The 12,070-nt window shown below is 42.5% G+C and overlaps 1 protein-coding gene across 1 annotated transcript in view; it reads right to left on the bottom strand.

The window, feature by feature from the left end:
- The window catches only part of sppl2 (signal peptide peptidase-like 2), a 56,058-nt gene that overhangs the window by 19,736 nt on the left and 24,252 nt on the right, over positions 1 to 12,070 (bottom strand). The window contains exons 7-10 of the mRNA XM_084328116.1: positions 10,108 to 10,204; positions 3,445 to 3,561; positions 1,991 to 2,072; positions 1,062 to 1,136 (exon numbers count right to left, since the gene is read on the bottom strand). Coding sequence (XP_084184242.1) covers positions 1,062 to 1,136; positions 1,991 to 2,072; positions 3,445 to 3,561; positions 10,108 to 10,204 — 371 coding nt within the window. The remainder of the gene's footprint in view (positions 1 to 1,061; positions 1,137 to 1,990; positions 2,073 to 3,444; positions 3,562 to 10,107; positions 10,205 to 12,070) is intronic.

Genomic DNA, 12,070 nt, shown 5'->3' with positions numbered 1-12,070 from the left:
CAAGGGACACACGACCGATTATATAAGGGAGAAATGGGAGAGAGAACTAGAGATAGGAATAACAGGGAAGGAATGGGGGAACATATGCGAGGTGCAACATTCAACAACAGGATCGAGGATATGGAAAGAGTTTGGATGGAAAAACATAATCAGATTCTTTATAACCCCAGAGCTGAAGGGAAAATATGCACCAACACAAAGAGCATGCTGGAGGATGTGTGGGAAGGAGGGGGCAAATCACACGCACATATTCTGGGGATGTCAGAAGCTGAAGGGGTATTGGGAGGAGATAGGGGAGGCAATGATCAGAATATTAGGATACGGGTTACCACAAACAGGACTGGTGCTTTACTTAGGGGACCTGACACACGAGGGAATACAAGGGGGGGACAAATATTTAATAAAGATAATGTTGATAGCGGCCAGAAAAGCAATAACAAGACTGTGGTACAAAGAAGACCCACCGACAATAGCACAATGGGTAGGAATAGTGGAAGAGATACAGGATATGGAGAGGATAACACACATGCTGAGGTTACAGGAAGAGAAATTTGGAGAAAGATGGGGAAAGTGGGAGGATTACAAGGGGAACGAAAACGACATCACAGAGGAAGAACCAAATACATCACAAGAGGGCGAAGGGTAAAGGAGGAAAGAGGTTCAAAGAGGGTCTCTGAACCCATGTCACACACTTAATGTTTTCTAATTTTATTTTTGTTTAAGATATGACAATTGTTTTATGTTTTTTCCACTTCATTATTTATGTATGTGAATATTTGCTTAAGTCAGTATTTTTTATTTTTAGTCTTTTGGGTATTACTTTTTTTCTTTATTATTTATGTCTGTTTAATAGTGTTGTTGATGTTATTGTATATGTTGTGTTGTTTGTCTATAAATGTTCAATACAAATTTAAGTTTAAAAAAAAAAAAAAAACATTTTCAATCCGATATGTTTCTCTGTAAACAAACCCAGTATTGTTGGCGACAACATACTGTGATTGTGAATTGTGCCTTTTCTAAACATGCCTCCCTGTGTGGCCTGACGAGCGCTGCTGACTTACCTTCGTGAAGAGCGGCGTTATAAATACGAAGAACACATCGTAGACGAAGAGCACCACCAGGAGCATAGTGCACGCCTGCATACACACACGCAGACACACACACACACACAGACAGACACACAGACACACAGACAGACACACACAGACAGACAGACAGACAGGCACAGACAGGCAGGCAGGCACAGACACACACGCACACACACAAAACACAATTAATTACTTTAATAATAATAATAATAATATATAATTACGACGTCTAAGCCAAGCACATTTATTATTTACATATTTATTTATAAAACAATACGCAAAAAAGGGGCGGCTAGGTGGTGTAGTGGGCAAGGCGCTCGCCACCAATGCAGGAGACGCTGGGTTCGAGCCCAGCTCTCCACATTGCTATCAGCTTGGCTGGTCGTTCATACTAATACAATTGGCAGTATTAGGGGGTGGGAAGCTGATGGGTGGGGATCGGACGTTGTGGACAGCGACTCCTACAGGTCGGTTGGTGCGCCTGCGCAGCAGAATCAGGAAGCGACAGGGGCGGCGTGTCCTTCCCACGCAGACCCCCGCCGCTGAGAGATCGCGCTGTGCAGGTGAAAAGATGGGACGGCTGCTTCCTCGAGTACCGGAGGGGACACGTGATGTAAGGCTTCGTCCACATTGCAGCCAGCTTGTGGGAGGCATGGCCTAACAGCGTTCGAGACAGGGGAGGGTAGAATTGGACGATACGAAATTGGGATGGGAGAAAAAAGTAGATAAAAAAAAAAAAACGCAAAAAAAATACTAAAAGTGAGTAAACAAACAAGGATTCGCCGTCAAGAGAGAAATTTAAATGATGTGTCCAAAAAAACAAACAAAACCTAAAACCCTGAAATTAGAAGAAACGTCAAATCACATCCATGGTTCCTGGTGCATAAATGTGCCCGACCCACCTTGAACGTGGGCAGTCTGATTGTTTTGAGCATGTAGAGACAGAAGGCGATCCCCAGGGCGTCCTGTAGCACCCACGCCCACCTAGAGGACACACCATATGGAACAGCAGCACCGTTAAGTCGTCCTTAATCATCTGTCCCCAACAACAACCTTAAGGGTTCATTCCCCAAAACCCTATTTAAGCCTGGAATCGGCCGGGGTCCCATGATAGTGTGTGTCTGTACGGGTATTCCTAAATCCAAGACACTCATCTGATGAAGAAATAGTTCCCTTGTTCAGTTACGTTTCCCAGGAGGAGGAGAAAAGCTTATTAGACATCATGATAATCACATTGTGTCCTTAGTAAAACCAGCAACACTAAGTAGTCTCCATTAACTCATTGAGCACCACGCTGTTTTTCCATCTGCACTGCCTGGCGCCAGCGTTATTGACAATTTGCACGATGTTTGCGGACCCATCGTATATTCTATATTATAGCTATGGAGACAATAGTATGGCTCATTTGACAGGCACTATTTATAGTCCAACATTGACAAACCAGTTAATTTCTATTCCACACTAAATATTTCTTTCTATATCTGTATATATTCGTATCCCCCTTTTATAAACATTTCCCGAGATATGTTTAACTTGAACAGCAATGCTAATTGTAATTATTAATGTAATAAAGGGATTAATAAATTATCTATCTACCTACCTAAAAAGTTGTGACAGCCCGAGGCCCAATGTGTGTGTGTGTGTGTGTGTGTGTGTGTGTGTGTGTGTGTGTGTGTGTGTGTGTGTGTGTGTGTGTGTGTGTGTGTGTGTGTGTGTGTGTGTGTGTGTGTGTGTGTAACAGTGTTCAGGCACCTGGGGCCCAATGTGCGCACGTGTGTGTGTGTGTGTGTGTAACAGTGTTCAGGCACCTGGGGCCCAATGTGTGTGTGTGTGTGTAACAGTGTTCAGGCACCTGGGGCCAATGTGTGTGTGTGTGTGTAACAGTGTTCAGGCACCTGGGCCCAATGTGTGTGTGTGTGTGTAACAGTGTTCAGGCACCTGGGGCCAATGTGTGTGTGTGTGTGTAACAGTCTTCAGGCACCTGGGGCCAATGCGTGTGTGTGTGTGTAACAGTGTTCAGGCACCTGGGGCCCAATGTGTGTAATTTAAATTTAATAATTTTAGGACCTGCTCAGAGGTCATTAATCGGCATGAATGCGATTCGTCTCTGCGATTAACCCATCCCGTCGTCCTTCCCCCCCAAGGGCAGCCGGGAGCAGACAGCGCGTGTGTGTGTGTGTGTGTGTGTGTGTGTGTGTGTGTGTGTGTGTGTGTGTGTGTGTGTAACAGTGTTCAGGCACCTGGGGCCCAATGCGTGTGTGTGTGTGTGTAACAGTGTTCAGGCACCTGGGGCCCAATGCGTGTGTGTTTGTAACAGTGTTCAGGCACCCGGGTGTGTGTGTGTGTTTCCACTCACTGGTCCTCGTTGCGGAACACCACCCAGGTGACGCTGACGCCCAGGCAGAAGGCGGACAGCAGCAACATGCGGATCTGGGGCCTCTTGTGGAGGTACGGCAGGTTGTTCTCTGGGATCCTACAGTCACAGTGTGGGACACATCGCCAAGCATGTCTTAACGTGATGCTACACATTTGAGGAGTATTAGGAATGTCTGACGACTAAATGTGATTTTTTTTTTTTTTTTTTTTTTTTTTTTAACTTAAATTTTTTAACACTTATGGACATACAACATAACATTTATATTGACGTCCATAACTTAACGACATACATATATGGGTACTTTCATGAAAAACATATCATAAAACAACACTGTTCCACAGACCTAAATAATACAGTACAAAAATCATAAAATAATTGTCATACCCAACATAAATAATAATAGAAAAAACTAACTAAAGCAAAGGTGTGTGACACGGGTTCAGAGACCCCCCTTGAGCTTCTTTCCTCCTTTATCCTTCGCCCTCTTGTGTTGTATTTGGTTCCTCCTCTGTGATGTCGTTTTCGTTCCCCTTGTTATCCTCCCACTTTCCCCATCTTTCTCCAAATTTCTCTTCCTGTAACCTCAGCATGTGTGTTATCCTCTCCATATCCTGTATCTCCTCTACTATTCCTACCCATTGTGCTATTGTCGGTGGGTCTTCTTTGTACCACAGTCTTGTTATTGCTTTTCTGGCCGCTATCAACATTATCTTTATTAAATATTTGTCCCCCCCTTGTATTCCCTCGTGTGTCAGGTCCCCTAAGTAAAGCACCAGTCCCGTTTGTGGTAACCCGTATCCTAATATTCTGATCATTGCCTCCCCTATCTCCTCCCAATACCCCTTCAGCTTCTGACATCCCCAGAATATGTGCGTGTGATTTGCCCCCTCCTTCCCACACATCCTCCAGCATGCTCTTTGTGTTGGTGCATATTTTCCCTTCAACTCTGGGGTTATAAATAATCTGATTATGTTTTTCCATCCAAACTCTTTCCATATCCTCGATCCTGTTGTTGAATGTTGCACCTCGCATATGTTACCCCATTCCTTCCCTGTTATTCCTATCTCTAGTTCTCTCTCCCATTTCTCCCTTATGTAATCGGTCGTGTGTCCCTTGCTGGTCATTATAGCCCGGTACAGTGCTGATATTACCCTTCCCTTCCCTCCTTCGTATGCCCTTACTATCATCCTAATTATTCCATTCTGTTCTTCGTCCTTGTCCCCTCTTATTTCTTTATTATAGTAATCTCTAATCTGTAGATATCTGAAGTGGTCCCTGTTTTCTAGTCCAAATTTCTCCTTTAATTTTTGTAATGTTTGCATTTCCCCCTTCTCTATCATTTTGCATATCGCTGTTGCCCCCCCCCCCCCCCCTCTCCCACCTTCTGAATCCATGGTCCAACCTCCCTGGTTTGAATCTCTTGTCATGTGCTATCCATCTCAGAACCCCTGACTGCTTCTCCAATTTGTGTGTTTTTACTACTCTGTTCCATATGGTCAAGGTGCATTTGGTGATTGAATCTAACAGTCCCTCTTTTTCTTTGAATAGTTCCCTATCTCCCACCAGAGCTTGTACCTTGTATCCCTCCCCTTCTTTTTCAATTTCTTTCCATCTTGCCTCATATTTGTCGTTACACCAGCACGTCACTGCTCTCAATTGCGCTGCATAATAATAATCTTGTAGGCTGGGTACTGCCATCCCTCCCTCTTCCTTTGGTAGTTGTAGTGTTTTATATCTGACCCGTGGTCTTCTCCCCGCCCATATGAACCTCGATATCAGTCTGTCCCACTCCCTGAATTGATTCTGTGGTATTTGTATCGGTAGTGACTGGAACAGGTACAGTAACCTTGATAGTATGTTCATTTTAATGACCTCTATTCTTGAATTGAAGTCCAAGGGCATTACTGTCCATCTCTCCAAGTCTCTCTTGATGTTCTGATTTATCTGTGTATAGTTCGCCTCAAACAATTTTCTCACCCCTCTCGTGATGTTCACCCCTAAGTATTTAATCTTGTCCATGTCCCATCTTATCCCGTACTGTTCCCTAATTTCCGTCGTTGGGGTATAGTTCCATGCTAAGGTCTGTGTCTTTGTCACGTTTAGTTTGTATCCTGAGTAGTGGCCATATTCCTTCAGTAGATCCATCAGTGCCGGGAAGCTCTTGTCTGGTTGCCTCATGTATACTATCACGTCGTCCGCAAATAGTCCGAGTTTATATTCCGTTCCCTTTATCCTTACTCCCTTAATGTCCTCGGTCTGTCTGATCAGTTGTGCCAGTGGTTCTATGAAAACGGTGAAGAGCGTTGGTGAGAGACACAGACGGTAGTCATTTTAAGTAGCCTTTTGCACTTGGTTGTCTGTTTTTACTTTTACTTTTACTGCTGGATTGTGTATCACATGGAGTGTTTCTCTTTTTATTTGCCGTGTTTGTTTGTCTTTGTTGCTTGTTGGTGAAGCTGCAAATATGAATTGCCCCACGCGGGATCAATAAAGTTGTCTGAATCTGAATCATCAAGTCTGTAATGTAATTTCTTTCTTTTATTTAACCAGGAAGTCCCATTGAGATACAGTACATCACAAAAACGTAATACATAACAACAGAAGTGCATGGCTGGAAGCGCTACAGAAGTAATCATCTGGGACAAAAATCACAGAAAGTAACAACACTCTTCCTGCAAGGAGCTATATAAATATTTTAATTCTCCAAGTGAGAGCAGGGCATCCAGGTGGATGAACTCACGCAATTAATTCCATGCCAGAGGTGCAAAGTGGGAGAACGATATCTTTCCTGGTAGCTACTAGAGTTTGTATTACTTTCATTGCTTTACTGTGTTTTAAATTTTATATCTTGTGAAAAAAGTAGTAGAACGCGCTCACCTCACTAGACTTGACACTGGGTGCTGTAACCTCTGATATCATACAAAAAAAATAGGGAAACAATGTCCGGGCACGCACTCCAGGTTTTTCCAAATTTATTGGCAGCCTGTAATCATGATCTGCCAATAAATTTTATATCTTGCATCGTATTATTTTGTTTTTATCAACCTGCCTGTGAAGCACTTTGGTGCCAGCTACCGCTGCCTGGAAATGTGCTATATAAATAAAATTGACTTGACTTGACTTGACTAGAGGCAAAAGAGAGTAAGCTATAGAGGTAGCTTCTTTAGTAGGGGCAGCATGCAATAATCAATGATAATCAATCACGGCTAAAAACATGGCTTGAGCCAGTTTGAGTTTCAGTTGAGATGTCAGTGTTTCCCTTATATGCAGCTGTGCCGCTGCTGAATCAGGACCGCCGCTGCTATGAACTAGACTACCCCCTGAATGATTTTTTATAATAAAACAAAAATATTATTCTTATATTATTCTTATATTATTTTTGTATCATTCCATTTGGGCTGTGTGGGGTGCTCAATGTCTGAAGGAGTCGACTGAAGGCCTCTTGTCCTCTGCGAAAGCATGCAATTGGTCCACCAGATGGATACATCTTGATATTTGTCTAGTGTGTTCATTAGATGGGTGAAATCCTCTTTCAGTGCCTCTGTGCCCGTTTTCTTAGGCAGTTAGCCTCGCTGGTATGCGCGCCATTAGCGTTAGCCACGCTTTGTAATCAGATTTGTTATTTGACTTGCCACAAATCTCACCCCATTTATTGTCTAGTGATTGATTCCGTATTTACAGGTGAAGACTGACCTGAGGAACAGGCTGCAGGGAGACTATCTGGCCACTTGTATGCGTCTCAGCATCAATGGGCCCCCTACCAGTGAATTCCCTACCAAAGAGCCCTGGAGCTTTTCTTTCAAAAGCCCAGGAAAATGAAATGCTCTAAGGCAGAATGTAGCCTATACCACTGAGACGTCTTAGGTGTAACGTGCTGTTGTAGTGTTATGATTTGTGTATGTTAGACAGTTAGTATGTTCTATGCATCGATGTCTATGTTTTCTATTTATATTATCTATTAAATCATCTATATCTATGTTCAATACAAATAGTGTACATTTTCTTAAGTGTTGAGGCATGTCATTAATCTTGACATTTAACCTGATTACAACTACACTGCAAAATGTCTTTATCTTATCAAGTGAAAATATATTGTATTTGGTACAATAAGTCCAATATTGTGTAGAATTATCTTGAATTATCTTATCCCACTGGCAGATAATTTAGTTTATTTTCTCCTGATTTGTCAATTTAATCTTGTTTTAAGAGTTCTAGTGTCAGCGGACACACCAAAAACATCCTAGCAAATTCACACGCACATGACTCCATGAACATGAATAACTCCCGAACAATTCTTTTTTATTTATTTTTTGTATCTCTCTTTCTCCGATTTCTTTCTCCGTTTTCTCCCCGTACCAATTTTTTGTTGTTGTGCCAATTCCCCCCCTCCCCTACCTGGTTGTTGTGTGCATGTTCTCCTACTGGTCGGTACAAGGGAACCCTGAAGTATCCGCACGCTTCCTCCGACACGTGCGGCGACAGCCAGTGGCTCTCTTCTCACCTGGCAGTGAGGGCTCTCATTGGTGAAGTGTAACGCGTGGGAGGTCACGCTGCCTTCCTCAAGTCCTGCCTCCGCTGAGCAAGCGCCCAGACCTGACCTGTAGGCGTCGCTGTCCACAACGCCAGTTTCCCACCCACGGCTTCCCTCCCCCTAACCCAGCCAAACGGGTTAGTATAGCGATCAGCCCAAGCCAAGGCAATGCTGACTCCGGAAGTCGAGACCGCAGTCTCTTGCATTGGTGACGAGCGCAATCTACGCTCCGCCCCTCTCTCGAACAATTCTACGGTCGCTTTAAGTTATTTCTCCGGCAGCGTGCACAGATATGGACTCCGGCAGCGTGCGCACAGCACAGCACAGCACCGCTGTTGAATTTCTTTTCAGGGGAAACACTGGATGTGATATCTGGAGTTGCTCCATATAGATCATGAATGAGAGAGTGACTGATGTATTCTTATGGTGGTGGTGTTGTTGGTGTATATGTACATGCAATGTATACCTGGGAGGTTTGTGCAGAGACACGTTTCAAGTTAAAGTTGAAAGCAAAGTAATCCGCTGAACCTCATTATCTTTTTAATGATTTTTTATTTATTTCTTTACATTAATGTCTTGCTCAAGGACACTTTGACACACTGCCCGGGAGTAACCGACGGCCGCTCTTATCTCCTGAATCACTGTAGCTTCTCTCCCAGAGTTTGATATCCTTTAGTTCTGATTCCAATACTGGAGTTCTGTCCAAACAGAATGAACAGCGTTAGCTGGGAGTGATAAGCTTCTGCTGACGAACGCTGGATGCATGTCCTGTTGACAAACCCCCTGTCTTTCTTCTGCAGATCATTCATTCACTGTCTTTCTTCTGCAGATCATTCCTTCACTGTCTTTCTTCTGCAGTTCATTCATTCACTGTCTTTCTTCTGCAGATCATTCATTCACTGTCTTTCTTCTGCAGATCATTCATTCACTGTCTTTCTTCTGCAGATCATTCATTCACTGTCTTTCTTCTGCAGATCATTCATTCACTGTCTTTCTTCTGCAAATCATTCCTTCACTGTCTTTCTTCTGGAGATCATTCATTCACTGTCTTTCTTCTGCAGATCATTCATTCACTGTCTTTCTTCGGCAGATCATTCATTCACTGTCTTTCTTCTGCAGTTCATTCATTCACTGTCTTTCTTCTGCAGATCATTCATTCACTGTCTTTCTTCGGCAGATCATTCATTCACTGTCTTTCTTCTGCAGATCATTCCTTCACTGTCTTTCTTCTGGAGATCATTCCTTCATTGTCTTTCTTCTGCAGATCATTCATTCACTGTCTTTCTTCTGCAGATCATTCATTCACTGTCTTTCTTCTGCAGATCATTCCTTCATTGTCTTTCTTCTGCAGATCATTCCTTCACTGTCTTTCTTCTGCAGATCATTCCTTCACTGTCTTTCTTCTGGAGATCATTCCTTCACTGTCTTTCTGTGTGCATCTCTACATGCAGTACATGATCATCAATCTACCTCCTGGTAATTACATTGGAACCCGAGACCTTTTCTTCTTCCACACATCTTTCCCAATGCGTTCACTATGCAGCAGCTGGAGGTGTTGCATCACAATGACATCACAGGGTCAAAGTTCAGGTTCTCCGGGCTCTCTAAACAGTGGCATAGGGGCGCAGCACCACTGTGACAACACGCCACCATGTGTTGTAAATAAAATAATAATAATTTTGCAGTGAAAGCTTGGGGCCAGCTTAGAAACTGATTAATCATTGTCTAATAAATAATACATGATTGCTCGGTCCTCTGTTCCAATGAGTGTGTGTGTGCGTGCATGTGTTTTCGTGTTCAACATGAAACTATTATGCAACCTTATACACTGTACTTAAATAACTTACTTATTTGGAATGTACCCTTGTGTTTGCCTTTTTATTGAAATTATGTTTTTAAGGTGCAGGAAATTACAGCATATGGCTTTCTTTATTGCAAATTATTATGTCTCCCCGACGGGGACCGCGGCCCACCTCAGGACCAACCCCAAGCTGAGAACATCTGGTTAGAAAACCCTGGGTAAAGCCCTGGGAATAACCCATGGCTTCTTGAATGGAGAGGAATTCCTCCTTTTGACGGTAAACATGCGCCAGGCTTGATAAGAGTCTCACCTGCACTTGCAGAACGGGAGCCGTCGGACAAAAGGCCAGAGGCAGCTGTAGAGGCCGACCGACGAGGCCGCGCAGAAGATCCCTATGACCCAGATGGCTGCAGGGAGGAAGCACAGGAGACACGTTCACCTCCTCTATACAGTACCTTCTATACAGTGTGTATACAGAATACAGTGTTTATACAGAACAGTGTTTATAGAGAATACAGTGTTTATAGAGAATACAGTGTTTATATACAGTATACAGTGTTTATACAGAATACAGTGTGTATACAGAATACAGTGTTTATACAGAATACAGTGTTTATACAGAATAGTGTTTATAGAAAATACAGTGTTTACAGAATACAGTATTTATACAGAATAGTGTTTATACAGAATAGTGTTTATACAGTATACAGTGTACAGTATTTATACAGAATAGTGTTTATACAGAATGATGTTTATAGAGAATACAGTGTTTATATACAGTATACAGTGTTTATACAGAATGGTGTTTATAGAAAATACAGTGTTTACAGAATACAGTATTTATACAGAAGTGTTTATACAGAATACAGTGTTTATATACAGTATACAGTGTGTATACAGTATACAATATTTATACAGTATAGTGTTTATACAGAATACAGTGTTTATACAGAATACAGTGTTTATACAGTATACAGTGTTTATACAGAATACAGTGTTTATACAGTATAGTGTTTATACAGAATACAGTGTTTATACAGAATACAGTATTTATACAGTGTTTATACAGAATACAGTGTTTATACAGAATACAGTGTTTATACAGAATACAGTGTTTATACAGTATACAGCAGGATATTCTCTGTCCTCGCTCCACAATGGTGGAAACGAACTTCCCACCACAGTCAGAACAGCTGAAACCCGGACAACTCTGTCGACTAAAAACACCTCTTCAAACAATATCTAAAAAAGAATTACAAATAAAACACTAACCTTCTTACGGTCTTTTTTGTATTATGTACCTTAATGCTATACTTATACTACTACCTATGATGCTAATATGTCTATAATACTATGTTACTATACTTATACCACTACCTATCATGCTAATAGGTCTATACTATGTTACCATACTTATACTACGACCTATCACACCAATATGTCTATTACTATTGAGAGAAAATGGTGGTTTTTCAATGTATGTGATGTATAGATTGGGGAGAGATGACAGCTAAAATGGTAGATCGAAATGTGCATGGAAGCAGGAGACGGTGATATTGACGGTGGTGGAACCAGTGGTTTCACAGGCACAGGCCGCGTCAGTGAGGGTTTTGTTATGCATTCCTTGGAAGAACATCTGAGATAAGACGGAGTGTCTCCCAGAGAGGGAGAGCGGTTCACAGTGAATGAAAGTTTATTAGTGTTAAAGGTTATGCAGTTGTCATGACAACACGTCGCATGACAACCAGAAGGCGGGGCCGTCGTTGCGACGACGAACCTCTATAAGTCGAACGGTGTTTCCGGGTGTAAGGCAGACGATAATCTGACCGAGAGCGAGTAGGACTGAGATCACACAGAGGACTCTCTCTCTCCTCTTATCACGAGAGAGGGGGGGGGGGGAAGGAGGAAGAATGCCACGACATCATTAGCTTCGGCTAACACGAGGAGGGTTCAGGCTAACGACTAGGCCTGACCACTATTGGACTGAATAACAAAAGGACAATTCTGAACACACCGAGAGATCATTAGAATAGACTCTTCAAGGACGATACAATTTGATAACATCTGATAACATCTGATTATGAGGTTCTGTTTATAGCAATAAAACAACGCTTCTCCTCATAAGGTATCTCACAGTGTCGAAGTGTCGAATTCTTACGGAAGTGGAGAAGTATTATGGTTTATGGATTGCACTAACGGGGGAAGATAAGGATCTTATCTACCAGTATCGGAGACGTCAGGACCATTAAAAGTACACAACGCAGAGGAATTGG

Source organism: Notolepis coatsorum, assembly GCF_963971535.1.
Source record: "Notolepis coatsorum genome assembly, chromosome: 13".
Taxonomy (NCBI): domain Eukaryota; kingdom Metazoa; phylum Chordata; class Actinopteri; order Aulopiformes; family Paralepididae; genus Notolepis; species Notolepis coatsorum.
The sequence above is the reverse complement of the archived record's forward strand: the minus strand, read 5'-3'. Positions and strand labels throughout refer to the sequence as shown.